The 18,226-nt window shown below is 37.0% G+C and overlaps 1 protein-coding gene across 1 annotated transcript in view; it reads right to left on the bottom strand.

Moving 5' to 3' along the window:
* LOC132114080 (lactosylceramide alpha-2,3-sialyltransferase-like) overlaps nucleotides 1-17,567 on the bottom strand; it is a 28,966-nt gene extending 11,399 nt beyond the window's left edge. Inside the window, exons 1-3 of the mRNA XM_059522221.1 lie at nucleotides 16,998-17,567; nucleotides 13,522-13,639; nucleotides 13,289-13,409 (exon numbers count right to left, since the gene is read on the bottom strand). Coding sequence (XP_059378204.1) covers nucleotides 13,289-13,409; nucleotides 13,522-13,625 — 225 coding nt within the window. The 5' untranslated portion in view covers nucleotides 13,626-13,639; nucleotides 16,998-17,567. The remainder of the gene's footprint in view (nucleotides 1-13,288; nucleotides 13,410-13,521; nucleotides 13,640-16,997) is intronic.
* Nucleotides 17,568-18,226: the final 659 nt, after the last annotated feature.

The raw sequence follows: 18,226 nt of genomic DNA, 5'->3' as shown, positions 1-18,226 counted from the left end.
CTTGTAATAAGCTAGAACACTGTCTAAGACTTGATGGTTGCTCTGTCAATTCTTCATCATCAGTTAGGAACCTAGGTGTGCTATTTGATCGCAATCTTTCCTTAGAAAGCCACGTTTCTAGCATTTGTAAAACTGCATTTTTCCATCTCAAAAATATATCTAAATTACGGCCTATGCTCTCAATGTCAAATGCAGAAATGTTAATCCATGCATTTATGACCTCAAGGTTAGATTATTGTAATGCTTTATTGGGTGGTTGTTCTGCACGCTTAGTAAACAAACTACAGCTAGTCCAAAATGCAGCAGCAAGAGTTCTTACTAGAACCAGGAAGTATGACCATATTAGCCCGGTCCTGTCAACACTGCACTGGCTCCCTATCAAGCATCGCATAGATTTCAAAATATTGCTTATTACTTATAAAGCCCTGAATGGTTTAGCACCTCAGTATTTGAATGAGCTCCTTTTACATTATAATCCTCTACGTCCGCTACGTTCTCAAAACTCAGGCAATTTGATAATACCTAGAATATCAAAATCAACTGCAGGCGGCAGATCCTTTTCCTATTTGGCGCCCAAACTCTGGAATAACCTACCTAACATTGTTCGGGAGGAAGACACACTCTTGCAGTTTAAATCTAGATTAAAGACCCATCTCTTTAACCTGGCTTTCACATAACATACTAATATGCTTTTATTATCCAAATCCGTTAAAGGATTTTTAGGCTGCATTAATTAGGTAAACCGGAACCGGAAACACTTCCCATAACACCCTATGTACTTGCTACATCATTAGAAGAATGGCATCTACGCTAATATTTGTCTGTTTCTCTCTTGTTCCGAGGTCACCGTGGCCACCAGATCCAGTCTGTGTCCAGATCAGAGGGTCACTGCAGTCACCCGGATCCAGTACGTATCCAGACCAGATGCTGGATCAGCACCTAGAAAGGACCTCTACATCCCTGAAAGACAGCGGAGACCAGGACAACTAGAGCCCCAGATACAGATCCCCTGTAAAGACCTTGTCTCAGAGGAGCACCAGGACAAGACCACAGGAAACAGATGATTCTTCTGCACAATCTGACTTTGCTGCAGCCTGGAATTGAACTACTGGTTTCGTCTGGTCAGAGGAGAACTGGCCCCCCAACTGAGCCTGGTTTCTCCCAAGGTTTTTTTCTCCATTCTGTCACCGATGGAGTTTCGGTTCCTTGCCGCTGTCGCCTCTGGCTTGCTTAGTTGGGGACACTTCTTCTACAGCGATATCGTTGACTTGATTGCAAATAAATGCACAGACACTATTTAACTGAACAGAGATGACATTACTGAATCCAATGATGAACTGCCTTTAACTATCATTTTTTCATTATTGACACTGTTTTCCTAATGAATGTTGTTCAGTTGCTTTGACGCAATGTATTTTGTTTAAAGCGCTATATAAATAAAGGTGACTAAACTCTCTCACTCATTTGCTGCAAGCCCGCAGATATCACAAAAGAAACGGCAGGCCCCAAAACCACCAAAGCCTGTGGTCCCTGCTCATGCAAGAGCTCTTCGACCACTGCCACAACACCAGGGCCCAAACCCTCTATCTGCTGAAGGTGAACCAAAAACAACTGATAGCAGCTCTCAGTGATATGTGTCAGGTCCCCGCTATAATAACAGCAACATTCACAAACGCCTACTGAACAAGCGGGAACCCAGTGTGCCTGTAGCTTTCTCTATTTCAGTTTTATCACGTGATAGAAAGTCTAAGGCCATCTCAAGCCGAAGGGCAAACTCATCTAATCTGCGGCCTATTATGCATCAAACTAAAATTGATGTAAAGACGCAAAGCACAGCCATCAAGTTAGCATCTTTAAACATTCGCTCACTAAAAAATAAATCATTTCTAATCAATGACTTTATAACCACAAACAATCTGGATTTTATGTTTCTAAACGAAACATGGCTAGAAGACAGCTGCAATGCAACAGTCCTTAATGAAGCAGCCCCTCCTAACTTCACTTACATGAGTGTCTGCAGGACTGTTAGGAGAGGTGGGGGTGTAGCTGCTCTATTTAAAGATGTCTATCAATGCAAGCAAGTGTCATTTGGCCAGTACTTGTCTTTTGAATATCTAGGGATTGTGCTGAAAGGTGCTCCACACATTCTGTTTATTATTATTTACAGGCCTCCAAAATACTCTCCAGCCTTTGTTGAAGAGGTCACAGAAATGTTATCAATGATTTCCTCAGAGTTTGACTGTTTTGCTATTGCAGGGGATTTTAATATTCACATAGATAATGCAGAAAACAAAACTACAAAATAAATGATAACGGTTCTAAACACTTTTGACTTGACTCAGCATGTGCATGGACCCACACACAAAGGTGGACACACTCTAGACTTAATCATCAGTAGGGGTCTAAACATCTCATCCATTGTTATTAAGGACATAGCACTATCTGATCACTTCTGTATTTTCTTTGATATTTTGATGTCTGCTACAACTGACTCTAGATCAGTCTCTGTCAGAAGGAGATGCATTAACGAGAACACAAGTGTACTATTTATGGAGGCTATATCTTTAACACCAAGCATTTCTGCAGACTCTGTTGATACTCTCCTTGATTCATTCAACTCAAAAGTTAAGAAGGTTATTGATGATATTGCTCCAATAATAATAAGAAAGAAAACAAACAGACAGAAATCAGTGTGGAGAAGATCAACAGCAGTTCAGACTATGAAAAGACAATGCAGAAAAGCAGAGCGGATGTGGCGGAAGACAAAACTTGAAATTCACTATAGCATCTACAAAGACAGCCTTCATGCTTTTAATGTGAAACTAGCCACAGCTAGACAGAATTTATTCTCAAACCTTATAAACAGTAACTTAAATAACACTCGTCCTCTTTTTGCCACTGTTGAGAGACTGACAAACCCCCCAAGTCAGATTCCCAGTGAAATGCTACACTGTAAAAAATTGCTGTAGTTTCTACAGCATAATTTTACAGAATTTTACTGTATAAACATTTTACAAGATGCAGCTGTAATTTGCAATGCATTATGGGTCAAATAAGGTTTTACAGTTGTTAACAGTATATTTCCACGTCAACTGTAATTCATTTACAAGAAGCAGATGTTGTCACTGTAGTTCCTGCTTTTTACACTAACTTACTGTAGTGTGGCATTATGGGATTGCGCGCGCATCATTCAAATCTGAAACCCAGCCGACTGGAGCAGCCCAAGAACGATTGACGATTAGAGGCTTTATTCTTAATTCCTGATAAGTTCATTTAATTATACTTAAGAAATATACATTAACTTACATAAATATAAAAGGATATAAGCGATATCATGTCACAATAGCCTCCTATCCTGACATTTAGAGAAGTGGCCTTGGTAACTTCTGTGCAGTAAACTGGGAATTGCTATCATAGCATAGTTAGGCCAAATGTTCCATTTTTGGAAGTAACATTTTCTTATTGAGAGCATTTAAAACTAGTGTTTACCTAACTTAAAATAAAGCCCCATGCGAACGATTGTCATAGCAACTACTATCTATAGAAATAACTGACGAAAAGCAAAATTTTAAATTTCATTTGTTTATATGTGTTCAACTGTCCCATATTGACTCGCCGCCTTACTATAATAAGTGAAAGAAATCTTTATATGCCCGACTAGACAAGTTTGCCTGATTTAAAAAAAAAAAAGAAAAGAAAAAAGACTGAGGAAGCATCGAAACGAAACTTAATGTGAAAAACACATTAAGTTTTTCAAAGGCAACAGGTTTTACTTTCATTTGCGAAAAAGGTTACTTATTTTAAGGGTTACTCCACCCCATAATGAAAATGTAGTCATTCATCACTGTTAACTGTTAATGTCGTTCCAAACCCGTAAAAGCTATGTTCGTCTTCGGAACACAATTTAAGATATTTCAGATGAGGCTTGCGTCTGTCCCACTGACTGCCAAACAATTAACAATGTCTAAGCCCAGAAAAGTATGAAAAGAATTGTCAGAATAGTCCATCTGTCATCAGTGGTTCAACTGTAATTTTACGAAGCTACAAGAATACTTTTTGTATGCAAAGAAAACAAAAAGAACAACTTTATTCAACAAGTGGTTATTTTTTATTATGTCAGCCACACCACACGAAATGCTGTTTTCGTTCAAATCAAAGCGTAAATGAACATAGAAAGCATGTCCATGTGACCCAGCTGACACAGAACAGGCTATGTAGTGTGTGTCCAACAGATACTCTCCAAAAATGGCACTACACTGACGCAGAGGAGGCGAATTGTTGAATAAATCCTTATTTTAGTTTTCTTTGCATACAAAAATCAATGTCGTCGCTTCATAACGTTACGGTTGAACCACTGATGGGCAGCAAGGCAGGTGCTGCAGGTGTCCGCACAGCTAAAGTCAAATACAAGTACAAGACTTATTTTAACAAGAACGTTTTTGTTACAAAACTAGCCCCATACCCGGTGCCAGATTAAGGTAATGTATTGGCGACGTGGCGTACAGAGGCTGTTTGTTCACCTACGCATTTGCTCTCTTGTTGATCTCGTTGCGTTGCTGTTGGTCTTGCCAAATTGACGGTACCCGGCGGCAAGTTGATTGTCTTACGTTTACTCAATGGAGTCATCAAGCAGTATATTCTAAAGTACTGAACAACGGAGAGGCCAATATACCAACTCCTGCTCGGGCGCGTTCAACACTGAGATCTTACCGTCCATATCACAGGCTGATCGGCTACATGATGATTACGCTTCTACTGGCAGGTGATGTCCATTCTAATCCGGGACCAGTTTGCGAAGGAAAGTCGCTGTTGTCGGATAGCCTACCGGAGTTTGCAAATGTTGCTGAACTACATCAAGAAAGCAACAATCCACCTGTAAGTGCAAACGCATCCCTGCAAAACGCAATATTTAATCCGAGTGACTGTACACATAAAGAACTTTTTAATAGAATGGCGATTAAAAGGAAGTTTGAACTCTTTCAACCATTAAATCAGACTAAAGCCTTGTGGGACAAACGACTCAAACCTAAAGGATTGCTTGGTGGACATTTGAATTTCAGAAGCATTGTGTCAAAAACTGAGCAACTTGAAGGTTTGCTGATAGACTCCAATTTAGATTTTCTTTTTATCTCAGAGTCATGGTTAACTGATTCATCACCAAGGACTGTTTTTGCTATACCTGGGTACCAAATTTTTAGGAAAGACAGAAAATTAGGGAGAGGAGGAGGAGTTCTTTTGTATGTTCGAAATCACTTTAAATGTGTAGAAGTGCATCCTAATTCCTCACAAGAACTTGAAAGCATTACTGTCTCTATTGTATTGTCCCCTCAAATGTCTTTTATTGTTACAGGTATATACCGACCCCCAAATTCTAATAATATTTTTTATGACAAACTACAATCCTTATTAAAGGAAATTGGTAATAAAGACTGAACTAATTGTATTAGGTGATTTTAAAAAACTGGGCTGAGAAAGCAAGCAGGAAAAAACTTAAAAGTATATCAGATCAGTTTAATCTTGCTCAAATGATTCAAGGCCCAACTAGGATTACTCAATAATCACAAACACAAATAGATCTTATTTTTAGTAATAAGCCTGAGAGAATTACAAAGTATTTTAATTTGATAACTGGCATGTCAGATCATAATCTGACCTTAATTGTTAGAAAATTGACAAAACAAAGATTCTTTTATAGACAAGAGGGTAAAAGTTATTTTAATGTTATACCCAAAACCTTAGTCGGTCCATTTGAGGATAAATTAAAGCACTTGGACTGGAATGATGTTTTGCAGTCTGATGATATAGAAAAGGCATCTAATGTTATGATGACCAGAGTTAGTGAGACTAAAAATGAGTTTTGCAAAAATGTCTTACATCCACGTAAAAAATATAGTCTGCCATGGTTAAATGAGAATCTTTGGAAGTTAATGAAGCAAAGAGACTTAGCACTGAAGGCAGCTCTTAAATCCGGACTACCACATGATAGGAGAAAATTCCAAGAATTACGAAATAAAGTAGTAAAAGATCTAAGGCAGGCTAAAGCTGATTACTTTATTAAATTAATCAATGACTCTAAGGGAAATAGTAAATTGATTTGGGAAAATATTAATAGCATTACGAAGAAGGAGCGTAAATCCGTTCAAAACTGGGTAATAAACGAACAATCAAAAGTGATAGAAGATAAAGGAGAAATAGCTACAATCTTTAATTCATTCTTTCTAGATTCAGTACAGTGTCTAGCCAGAAATTTTGGTCTAAGACCAAGAGTACTTGCATCGGCTAATAATGATTTCCCTGTTTTCACAATCAAAAATGTCTCAGAATATACAGTAATGAAAACACTTGATTGTTTGAAAGGGTCCAAGTCTAAGGATGTTTTTGATTTTGATGCAAAATTCTTGAAAAATTATAAATTAATACTATGTAAGGCTTTAACTCATTTGATAAATTTGTCAATAACAAAATCTTATTTTCCTTCATCCTGGAAGGCCGCAGTAGTGACTCCAATCTTAAAAACAGGTGATAGAACTCTTACATCAAATTATAGACCCATTAGTATACTTCCAATAGTTTCTAAAATTACAGAAAAGGTTGTTTATGATCAGCTAGTCTCTCATCTAAATGAAGGTGAATTTACCTTGCACCCGATGCAGTTTGGCTTCCGAAAGCATCACTCGACAGAAACAGCAAATTGTTTTTTTGTGGAACGAATCAAAAGTCTACTTGATAAAGGCGGTGTCGTTGGAGCTGTGTTTTTAGATTTTAAGAAGGCATTTGATACCGTTAATCACAACGTTTTATTATCAAAACTTTCTAAATTGAATTTATCCGTTAATACCATGACCTGGATGGAATCCTATTTGAATAACAGAAAACAATGTACAAGAGTGGGTGATAAGTGTTCCTCATTTGCAAACTGTATTTCAGGGGTCCCTCAAGGGTCTATTTTAGGACCTCTTTTATTTTGTATATATATATAAATGAACTCCCTCAAACATGTCCAGATGTTAACATCCAGATGTATGCTGATGACACTGTGATTTTTACCCATGCAAGATCTAAAGAACACGCTGCAGCCAAACTGACAACTTCGATGAGTAAGGTGTCGGATTGGCTGGCAAATTCATGTTTGACCCTTAATCTAAGTAAAACAGTTTGCATGTATTTTACAGCGAGGCTGTGTAATGTGACACATGTTAAATATTTAGGCATCATAATTGACACAAATTTGACCTTCAAAAAACAAGTTAGTAAGGTCATCAAGACTGTTAAGTTTAATCTAAACAATTTTAAGAGTATAAGACATAATTTGTCACTGTCTGCTGCAAACCTTTTTGTACACACAATGATTTTTCCCCATTTGTCTTACTGTATAACAACCTGGTCAAAGGCAGGAGCGACTACGCTCAAGCCTATTTATTCACTCTATAAACAAATTTTAAAAGTATTAGACAAAAAACCTAAGGATTATCATCATTGTAATATTTTGAAAAAATATAATCTTCTCAATTTTGATAATTTCTTATTTTATTCGGATGTATGTCTAATGTTTAAAGTTATTCATGATCTTGCACCCCCTCCTCTTAGAGGATGCATAGTTTTATCTGGCAGTGGCAGTGCCAGTAGAACTAGAGCATCAACTAGGGGTGATTTGGTACCACATTTTAGAAAGACAACCTTTGGTCAATCCGTCTTCTCTGTTAAAGTAGTGGAGAAGTGGAATTCAATACCCACAAAGATTAGAAACTCAGGAAGTTTTGCAGTATTTAAAACCAGCCTCAAAATTTGGCTAAAATCAGCACAAGAGTGTCACCACTAATGATTGCATTGTATTTTCTGTATTTTGGTGTATACTGTATATCAAACCGTTTTTATCAATTTTGAATTGATGGATATGTATTTTTGTAAATTTATGTAGTGTATTTGTTGTTTAGTGGTTAGTTTTTTTGTTTTGTTTTGTCTACCTGCCCAGGGACAACAGATGCAAATTAGCTGCTAGCTAACTCTGGTGCAATTGTCTACATTGTGCACTGTCCCTGCCAAATAAACAAAATAAATAAAAAATAAATAAATAAATAAATAAACTGATGGACTATTCTGATGATGTCTTTCATACTTTTCTGGGCCTTGACAGTTATTTACTGGAGAGTCTATGGGACAGTCACAATCTTCCCTGTTGCATCCAAAATATCTTAAACTGTGTTCTGAAGACGAACGAAGCTTTTACGGGTTTGGAACGACATGGAGGTAAGTGATTAATGGCAAGATTTTCATTTTGGGGTGGAGTAACCTTTTAAGTACTGGTAAATACTGATTGTATTGTATAAGTGGCATTTTGACATTTATTTTATTGAGCTAGTTTGATACATAACTTTATCCTGATGCTTCTGCTTGTTTTTATGTGCAGATGTTTTCTTGGAATCACAACACTCACTGGATACAAGACGGACACATAGAGGCAAAACAAGTGGAAAAGTCTCAGAGAAGAGGGACAACCCTCATGTGTGTGCTCATCTCAGAAAGATGATGGACTTTCAGTATGTATTTATTAAATTGTCTTTTGCAGGAATATTCTTAATTTAATAGAACATAAGCTCAAACAACAGAATTTGTGATTTAATGTTGATTCCAGCATTTTATTTTAATCCTTTTATTTAAAACATTTTTTTTTACCAAAATTATACAAATTCTGTTGATTGACCTTCATTTTTATAGAAAGTTAATGTTCTACTCTGAATATGGCTTTTTTTTAAACAGTTATTTGTGATGCTATGCTATTTTAATGATAAGATTTTAACTGTTGAAAGACTGAAATTTTATTTGACCAGTAAAAGCCTTGCAATGTCTTTCTGCCAGTTTTAATAAATACTTATTTGCAATATCATTGACTTGGTTTTTATTCATTTGTAAATGTATTAAGATAGAGCTGTAATACTGTAATTTAATGACATTACAAAATGGCAACTTTTTTGCCAGTAAAATCCTGTAAATTCTACAGTACATTTTTTACAGTGTATCAGACAGCAAATGCAATGAGTTTGCATCCTTCTTTTCTGAGAAGATCATCAATATCAGGAAGGCGATTAGCACATCCTCAAGTAATGCAGAGGTCAGACAGATTAGGCCACAATATCAAAAAGATACTATGTCTATTTTTGAAGCAATTGATAGCAAAATTCTGGAAGACATAGTGCAGCACCTAAAATCATCAACTTCCCACATCTTTTTTCAAAAGTGTGCTTAACTGCTTAGAAGCAGATCTTTTAGAAGTGGTGAACGCCTCACTTCTTTCTGGGACATTTCCAAACTCCTTAAAAAATGCAGTTGTTAAGCCCCTCCTGAAAAAGAGCAATCTTGATAACACCATTTTGAGCAATTTTAGACCAATATCTAATCTTCCTTTTATAGGTAAAATTATAGAAAAGGTAGTTTTTAATCAGCTGAACAAATACTTAAACTCAAATGGATACCTGGACAATTTTCAATCTGGTTTTCGACCGCATCACAGCACAGAGACAGCACTCATTAAGATAATAAATTATATTCGCTTAAATTGTGACTCTGGCAAAATATTGGTGCTGGTATTGCTAGATCTCAGTGCTGCGTTTGACACTGTCGATCATAACATACTACTAGAGAGACTGGAAAACTGGGTCAGCTTTCTGGGATGGTACTCAAATGGTTCAGGTCATACTTAGAAGGGAGAGGCTATTATGTGAGTCTAGGAGAGCATAAGTCTAAGTGGACGTCCATGACATGCGGAGTCCCACAAGGGTCAATTCTTGCACCGCTCTTGTTTAGCCTGTATATGCTTCCACTAAGTCAAATAATGAGAAAGAACCAAATTGCCTATCACAGCTATGCTGATGATACCCAGATTTACCTAGCCTTATCTCCAAATGACTACAGACCAATTGACTCCCTCTGCCAATGCATTGATGAAATTAATAGTTGGATGTGCCAGAACTTTCTTCAGTTAAACAAGGAAAAAACTGTTTTTAAGTCATTGCATTTGGAAACAAAGATGAAGTGTTCAAGGTGAATGCATACCTTGACTCTAGGGGTCAAACAACTAAAAATCAAGTCAGGAATCTTGGTGTGATTCTGGAGACAGACCTTAGTTTCAGTAGTCATGTCAAAGCAGTAACTAAATCAGCATTCTATCATTTAAAAAACATTGCAAGAATTAGATGTTTTGTTTCCAGCCAAGACTTGGAGAAACTTGTTCATGCCTTTATCACCAGCAGGGTGGACTATTGTAATGGGCTCCTCACCGTCCTTCCCAAAAAGACCATTAGACAGCTGCAGCTCATCCAGAACGCTGCTGCCAGGATTCTGACTAGAACCAGAAAATCTGAGCATATCACACCAGTCCTCAGGTCCTTACACTGGCTTCCAGTTACATTTAGGATAGATTTTAAAGTACTTTTACTCGTATATAAGTCACTAAATGACCTAGGACCGAAATATATTGCAGATATGCTCACTGAATATAAGCCTAACAGAGCACTCAGATCACTAGGATCGAGTCAGTTAGAAATACCAAGGGCTCACACAAAACAAGGGGAGTCCTCCTTTAGTTACCATGCTGCCCGCAGTTGGAATCAGTTTCCAGAAGGGATCAGATGTGCTAAAACACTAGTCACATTTAAATCTAGACTTAAAACTCATCTGTTTAGCTGTGCATTTACTGAATGAGCACTGTGCGATGTCCGAACTGATTGCAATATATATTTTCACTTTTTCTTTTATTTTATGTAAAATCATTTTCTAACTTTTAAATTCATTTTAAATAAGTACAGTTTTAATAATTTTAAGTTTTAAAATTGCTTGTTTTATTCTTGTTCATTATTATTTTGCTTTCTTTTATGTAAAGCACTTTGAATTACCATTGTGTACGAAATGTGCTATATAAATAAACTTGCCTTGCCTATGACTTTTGAGTTTTTACTGGAAGTGCAGATTAAAGGTTGACTAGCCTATATTGATTTAGCATATATTTCATTTTATTTAGTCTAATTAGTAGACTTTAAAAATAGGTCTAGGCTATAGTAGGCTATATGCATCAGTGTAGTTTCATTTGTAAATGTAAAAATTAATTTATCGTCACATAGCCAAAACTTTATTGGCATAGGCGTTAACAGTTTTTGCAAAATATGGTCGCACTAATACTAACATAATTATACAGAAAGTTAATTAGGTAAAGTACTACACAAGTTGAAAGGGAAATAAGCATAGGCTTATATAACAATAAATATAAAAATTTAGCCCATACAATTTAATCATTATAATATTATATTCTGGTATTAGCCTAAATTTTTATAATAATAATATAAAAGTATGAAATTAAGACACGATCAGTTACCGGATTTACAAGTCTTTGGGGTGGACAAAAGATGTTTTAATGTTTTCAGGTTATATGATCACGCAGGTTGTGTACGCATTAAACTCGTGGCCAAAACTGTTTGAAAACACGTCTATTAAAAAAACTGCCATAAAAACACAGTTGTTAAATTTCAAAAGTTCAATATTCAAGTAAAAAAAAAAGTTCAGTTTTGTTAAATGAACTTTACACAATTCAAATTCAAATAGTTTTGACATATTAGCTCCATATTTTCCGATTCTCTTTGAGAAATAAATGTCAGAAAAAGCTTCACAGAGCAGTTATCAGCTCACTTCTGCTTTTAAGGGCACCTCTGCTTATAAGCAGCAGCTGTCAGAGTGTGACTTTCCATTTTCCATTTATTCATTTCATTTAACAGTTTTATTCATAGCGACATACAAATAAGCAATATACTTTCAGTTCAACAATATGCCCTTTTTTCCCACAGTGATCTGAACAGACAAATCAAATGCAGAAAATTTCCATGGCCAACATTCATCTTGTTGTGAACGATCCATGCATCAGAAACATTAACAGCACGAACTTCTGTAAAGCTCCTTTGATACGACACGAATATTGAAAGTGCTACATAAATAACTGCATTTCCTCCAGAACAGTTGCTCTGCACATCTGATCACTTCTCTCTCTCTTATCTGATGAGCTCTCTCATCACAAGCGGATGAGCTGAATTGAGTATTCAGACGTCCAAAATAACCTGGGTTAACCTAATTGTGGGTCCTCAGTACCCAATTATCAGGTGTTAAAAGTACTTCACAGGATGGAGGAGCTCAAGATAACAGCCACACAACAGGTTACGCTCCGCTCCACACTGACACACACTTAACACTTGTACATTAATTCATGTGTGAACTAACTTTAGTATTAGTTAATAAAAGTATAATTGTTTAATTTCAATACATAGTGAATTCATGTTAACAGATAAAACTTTAGATTTTTATAATGTATAAGGAAATCCTGAGATGAACATTAAGATTATTAAATCCTGTAGTCCATGTTAACGAATGAAACCCTATTGGAAAGCACCAGATGTCAGCTTGTTAATGTAGTCAGTCACATGACAGAAATTCATGGGTAAGACTTAAGTGTACAGATGCAAGAAATACACACAGCTGTGAAGCCCATTCTCTTACTTCAATGGCAGAAATTTGTTATCTTTTCAAAGCAGCAGGTGGACAAGGATCTGAAAATGGTTTGTGAGGATGTCAAAATTTCATATTTGCTCTGGTAGTTCGTTGTTGTGAGCACTAAATGTTTGTTTTCCTAAATCAACCCCCTAAACATCTACTCATTCAGATTGGGACTGCTCCAGGAGGAAGACCAAGATCAGTCCCACAGAAGCTGTTGACAGACTTGTGCATTTCCATAAGTTAAAGGTCCCGTTCTTCGTGATCCCATGTTTTAAACTTTAGTTAGGGTGAAATGTTGTTGTTAAAGTATAAATAATATCTGTAAAATTCTAAAGCTCAAAGTTCAATGCCAAGCGAGATATTTTATTTAACATCATTTTATTTAACATTACATCTCTGAAGAAGATGTATGTTGTAATTGTTTTTCTTTTGGAAATATGTTTCAAATTAATCCTGAATGCATTTATGACTGTAAAGCATATCTGCATGCGTCACAATCGAAAAATTGATCCAAGAAATCGCGATAGGTTTTTTTTTGTCCATATCGCACAGCCCTATTCATTCAATAAATACAGTTAACAATCTAGCTTCTGAGTAATAAGTTATTAACCCAACAATAGCGGGATCAGTTAATTGTTTTGAAGTGGGCCGCACAAACATATGTGTTTGGTTTGGTTTGGACCGAAGGTTGGGAACCACTGGTGTAGATGCTTCCTGAATCCGATGTAAGAACATTGTGAAAGACAGACAGACGCACCTCTCGGTAGACGGGGTCCACCGGCACCTGCACAGGCTTTGGGTCCGTGTGAAACACAGGCAGCTTCAAAAGGGCCATTGAAATCATCATCAAGCTCAGAAGAGCAATAAGCATCCTTCCGCTGGAGTAAAAAAATAATTGTACAGCATCAGAAACAAGACATTCTTGGGGGAATTCATCTCTAATGGTTTCACCTAAGGAAGCATTCTAGTATTCTCATGGGTATGGGTTACCTGGGTTGACAATGCCATTGTCTGATGACCCTGCTCATGTTATCAGACCACAAAATCCTCACTGCACTTCTGCTGTCTGGAACAAGAGGTGTGTGCTCCCGCATGAGGCCGGTGACACCTTGAAACAGAAAAAACGCAGACTGAAATAACACAATGCAGTACTGAAACAACCATGAGAAAGTTCAGCTAAGATTGCATCCCAAATCCTTTTCACAAATAACAAACTTTTACAATTACCATATAAAATAAAAGTCTCGGGTGTCTGTGAAGTTTCAGCTCAAATTAACCTACATATCATTTATTAAATCATTTTTAAAATGCCAATTTTGAGTGGACGCAGAAACACACTGTTTTCGTGCCTGTCTCTTTAAATGCAAATGAGCTGTTGAACCACACCCCTTTTCCAGAATAGGGCGAAGCCTTTACAGCTCATACCTCAGATACCCTGATTAAAAAAAAAATTGTTTGGGTTTGAGCATGTCTATTGTGCTGAAATCATGTGTTTTAAAGCTGTATCAGTGTAAACTTCTGATATAGTGTTTTCTGAGCGCACAGAAAGAAGTTTTCTTTCATGACCTACTGCACTTAAACTGTCAAGTTTATATTAAAAACACAAATAAGTTACAAAAACAGTCTGTGAAGGTAAACAGCTGGGAAAGAAATCTCTTGTGAACATTAGATCTATGTATGAAGTCACAACAGTGTGATATACAGTGCCTACTGCGGTTTACAGGGTTAATATGAGCCAAATAATAAAATAAAATCAGAAAATCACACACTGCTCTTGAATGAATAAATTATGTAGCTCTAATAAGACAACAGTTTTTCCAATGAATGCTGCTTTTAAATGCTGTAGCGTGAAGATGAATGTGTCGGACCGTGTGTGGCTCACTCAGGGCGGGGCTATGCAAATACAGCCATGTTGAACACTGACATGTTGTTTAAACATATGTGTGTTGGCAAAGTAAATGTAGCATAATAGGTGCCCTTTTAAGCAAAACATTTAAAGAAGTGATTTCAGACAGCATCTGAATGTAGTGTTGTTGCTGGAGGACAGAGAGAAGTGATGTTCACCCAAACTCTTCTGGAGGCATGAACAAGTGTTTTATCACCGCTGTCATCACTGCAGAGACTTGAACCTAGGCATGCACTGAAAGGAGCATTAAAACAAAACACTCACTTTATTTAATACTCCGTTTCAGTTGGAAATATGTCGCAATACCGAAGTCATCTGCAACTCCTGGTTCACACCGACTTTAATTAATAACCTTCTTGAGTTACAGGTAGTGTTGTCACGGTACCAAAATTTCAGTATTCGGTACCGATACCAGTGAAAATCCACGGTTCTCGGTACCAATTTCGGTACCAAAGCAAAACACAAAAATATGCTAATTAAAAAAAAACTTTTTATCACTAAAAATAAAACCAATGCCATTCGTTATACTTATTTACAATCGTGTTTAAAGTTTTTCTACAAGTTATATAATTATGAAAAACAGTAAACAAGTTTCACCCAAATTTAATTGGTCTTTTAATTTATGAAATTTAAACATTTTATTTCTGGTAAATAAAGGGGATTTGCTATTAAAATTAAAACATGGAAGAAATATTGTGATTTATTTCTTTAAAAAATAAAGTTTTATAAATTTTTTCAACATTAGTAGCAGTATCACATACATTTTACTAAATAATAGTAATATTTCTAGCACAATGCCTTTATGTAAAAATTAACTTTTAGGCCTAATGAATGCATATTTGTCATCAAAACAGGGACGGTACTAAATCAGCGCCAGCCAATGAAATTGCCATTTGCGCATTAGCTCCGCCCACTACCGGAGAAACCGGTATGTCTTCTGCTTGTTCAAAAATGAATATGAATAATTCTGAATGAACTCCATTACAGGTAAAGACAATTTTAGCGCGTGACTGGACGCGCTCCCGACGCGTCCAGTCACGTTACTGCATTAATATTAATCAGGCGAACCGGGAGAAATCCTCCGTCTCCGTCCTCTTCGGGAGTGTGTCTCAGACAAAGTGCAGAAGATATATTCAACACACGGCCAACGCATTGACCACAGGAGCGCGCGCGCGAGGTTACAGCTGGAGAGATACGCGCTTTCCTCCCGTATACTGTGATAAACAATGTCAGTTTAACTGCAGTGAAGCCAAACTGATATATCTTATCGCACAGCGTCCAGGATGTTACATAGCTGTCACATCTATCTCAAGAGAAACGCAGACGGGCAGTCGAGTGTGACTTCTTCTCTCGGTATTTGCATGAAGCTAGTCTTCTGTGCAGCTGCAGGAACAAACCGCGGTCTCTGACGCAACAACTTCCGGTCTGAGCCTGCATGGCGCTGCTGTCCTGACATCAGGGGAACCTTCTTATTTTTATTGAATGCTTGGAAAAAACAATAACTACAACTATCATCATTGACAAATCATAACAGTATAACAACACTTTGAGTCCAGGGTCTTTCAGTCCAGAGGAAAAGCCAAGTCCTTCAACAAAGACATTTATGGAAGTAAAATAATGACAAATATCTTGAACCGGTATGTCTTCTGCTTGTTCAAAAATGAATATGAATAATTCTGAATGAACTCCATTACAGGTAAAGACAATTTTGAGATTCCGTCCTCGTTTTCTGCTTCGCGGAAATCATAGCGCTGAACCGGGTTTGAACGGGACCTCGGTACTACCGTACTTAAAGAAACCTGGTACCGTCACATTTACATTTGTTTAGTACCGACTTGGTACCGAAGTACCGGGTCTTTTGACAACACTAGTTACAGGCATGTCGACTTGAGGCAGATTACACAAGTGCTCTTTGACACCTTTGAATCGTCTCTGTTGGAGTATAATGAAACACAAATATCTGAAGTTACTAAAGTTACACAGACCAATCTCTGTGTAAGTAACAGAACATTGCTGCACTCTTTCCAAAGTCATGTTTAATCTCCGGTCAGACCCTCCTCAAACAGTGGCTTACTCAATACATTTACCAGGTCTTTCAAATATTAACAAAATAAAAATCATTGCCATGTTTTTTACTGTAATTACATCACTAATTACTGTAATCTTCAGCAGGTTGCACGGTGTTCGTCCACATAACAAACCACCCAAATACTTTTTGGAAAACAAACAAACAAAAAAATATGTACTCCATAACTACATAAGCCTTTAATTTGCATATAACCATATAAAAACAACAACGATATTAATTTGGGTAATTAAGTGCTGTAATAAATAAAACACAAATTAAGTTTAGGGATAAATGTATGCTCTTAACGCGCTACATTTCAATCAGCTTGATAGACCACACTGCACACATACAGATAAAGGCTATACTGAATAAGCCACATCATATTTAAACCCTTATTATTCGGCGAAGTGTTTATACATTACACCTTGTTTATAGCTGAACGTGATGTAATTACTAGAACAATGATGTTTAGTTATCATCCTGCCCGCTTACCTTTAGCTTTAGCCTGTTCTCATGCTGGTCCGCTGCAGATTACAGTCTGGTGGGAGCTTTCAGAAACAAACAGATCTTAAAAGAATCTCATATGTGTGCGAGCCAACCGTGCGTCGAACCCATTGAACCGCGACGTGACTAGCGTGTGCCGTGTGGATGCAACGCGTACCAACGCGCTCCCGACGCGTCCAGTCACGTTACTGCATTAATATTAATCAGGCGAACCGGGAGAAATCCTCCGTCTCCGTCCTCTTCGGGAGTGTGTCTCAGACAAAGTGCAGAAGATATATTCAACACACGGCCAACGCATTGACCACAGGAGCGCGCGCGCGAGGTTACAGCTGGAGAGATACGCGCTTTCCTCCCGTATACTGTGATAAACAATGTCAGTTTAACTGCAGTGAAGCCAAACTGATATATCTTATCGCACAGCGTCCAGGATGTTACATAGCTGTCACATCTATCTCAAGAGAAACGCAGACGGGCAGTCGAGTGTGACTTCTTCTCTCGGTATTTGCATGAAGCTAGTCTTCTGTGCAGCTGCAGGAACAAACCGCGGTCTCTGACGCAACAACTTCCGGTCTGAGCCTGCATGGCGCTGCTGTCCTGACATCAGGGGAACCTTCTTATTTTTATTGAATGCTTGGAAAAAACAATAACTACAACTATCATCATTGACAAATCATAACAGTATAACAACACTTTGAGTCCAGGGTCTTTCAGTCCAGAGGAAAAGCCAAGTCCTTCAACAAAGACATTTATGGAAGTAAAATAATGACAAATATCTTGAATTGCACTTACTGAAAAAATAATGCATTGCGTTAAAAGTGCTTACATTTTCATGCCTTGTATTTTAAGGGTTTGCATTTTTAGGGACTGACATTTAACACTGTTGTTTACTATTTAAGATGTCAGTATTTCAATTCAACACATTTTCATAATTAAAAATTCAGTAATTTATATTTACCTTCCAGAGTTCACTTCTGAAATATTCAATCTGTTTAAAATATAATTTATAACAGACCTGACCTGTATCTGCTAATAAAGCGGTTCATCCGACCTGGACTCCTTTATTAAGTGGGTCTTTATCTTATTTAAAATGGGACTAGGGAACTGGGAACTAGCTATAGAAATATCTAAACTAGAGCTGACAAACATTATATAGACTAAATTATTAAAAAGACATAAGACATAAAATCCTTAAAAACTTGAAAAATAATCTAAACTTT

This window comes from Carassius carassius, chromosome 33, assembly GCF_963082965.1.
Source record: "Carassius carassius chromosome 33, fCarCar2.1, whole genome shotgun sequence".
Classification (NCBI taxonomy): Eukaryota; Metazoa; Chordata; class Actinopteri; order Cypriniformes; family Cyprinidae; genus Carassius; species Carassius carassius.
Note: the sequence above shows the minus strand (reverse complement) of the source record. Positions and strands in the feature narration are given on the sequence as shown.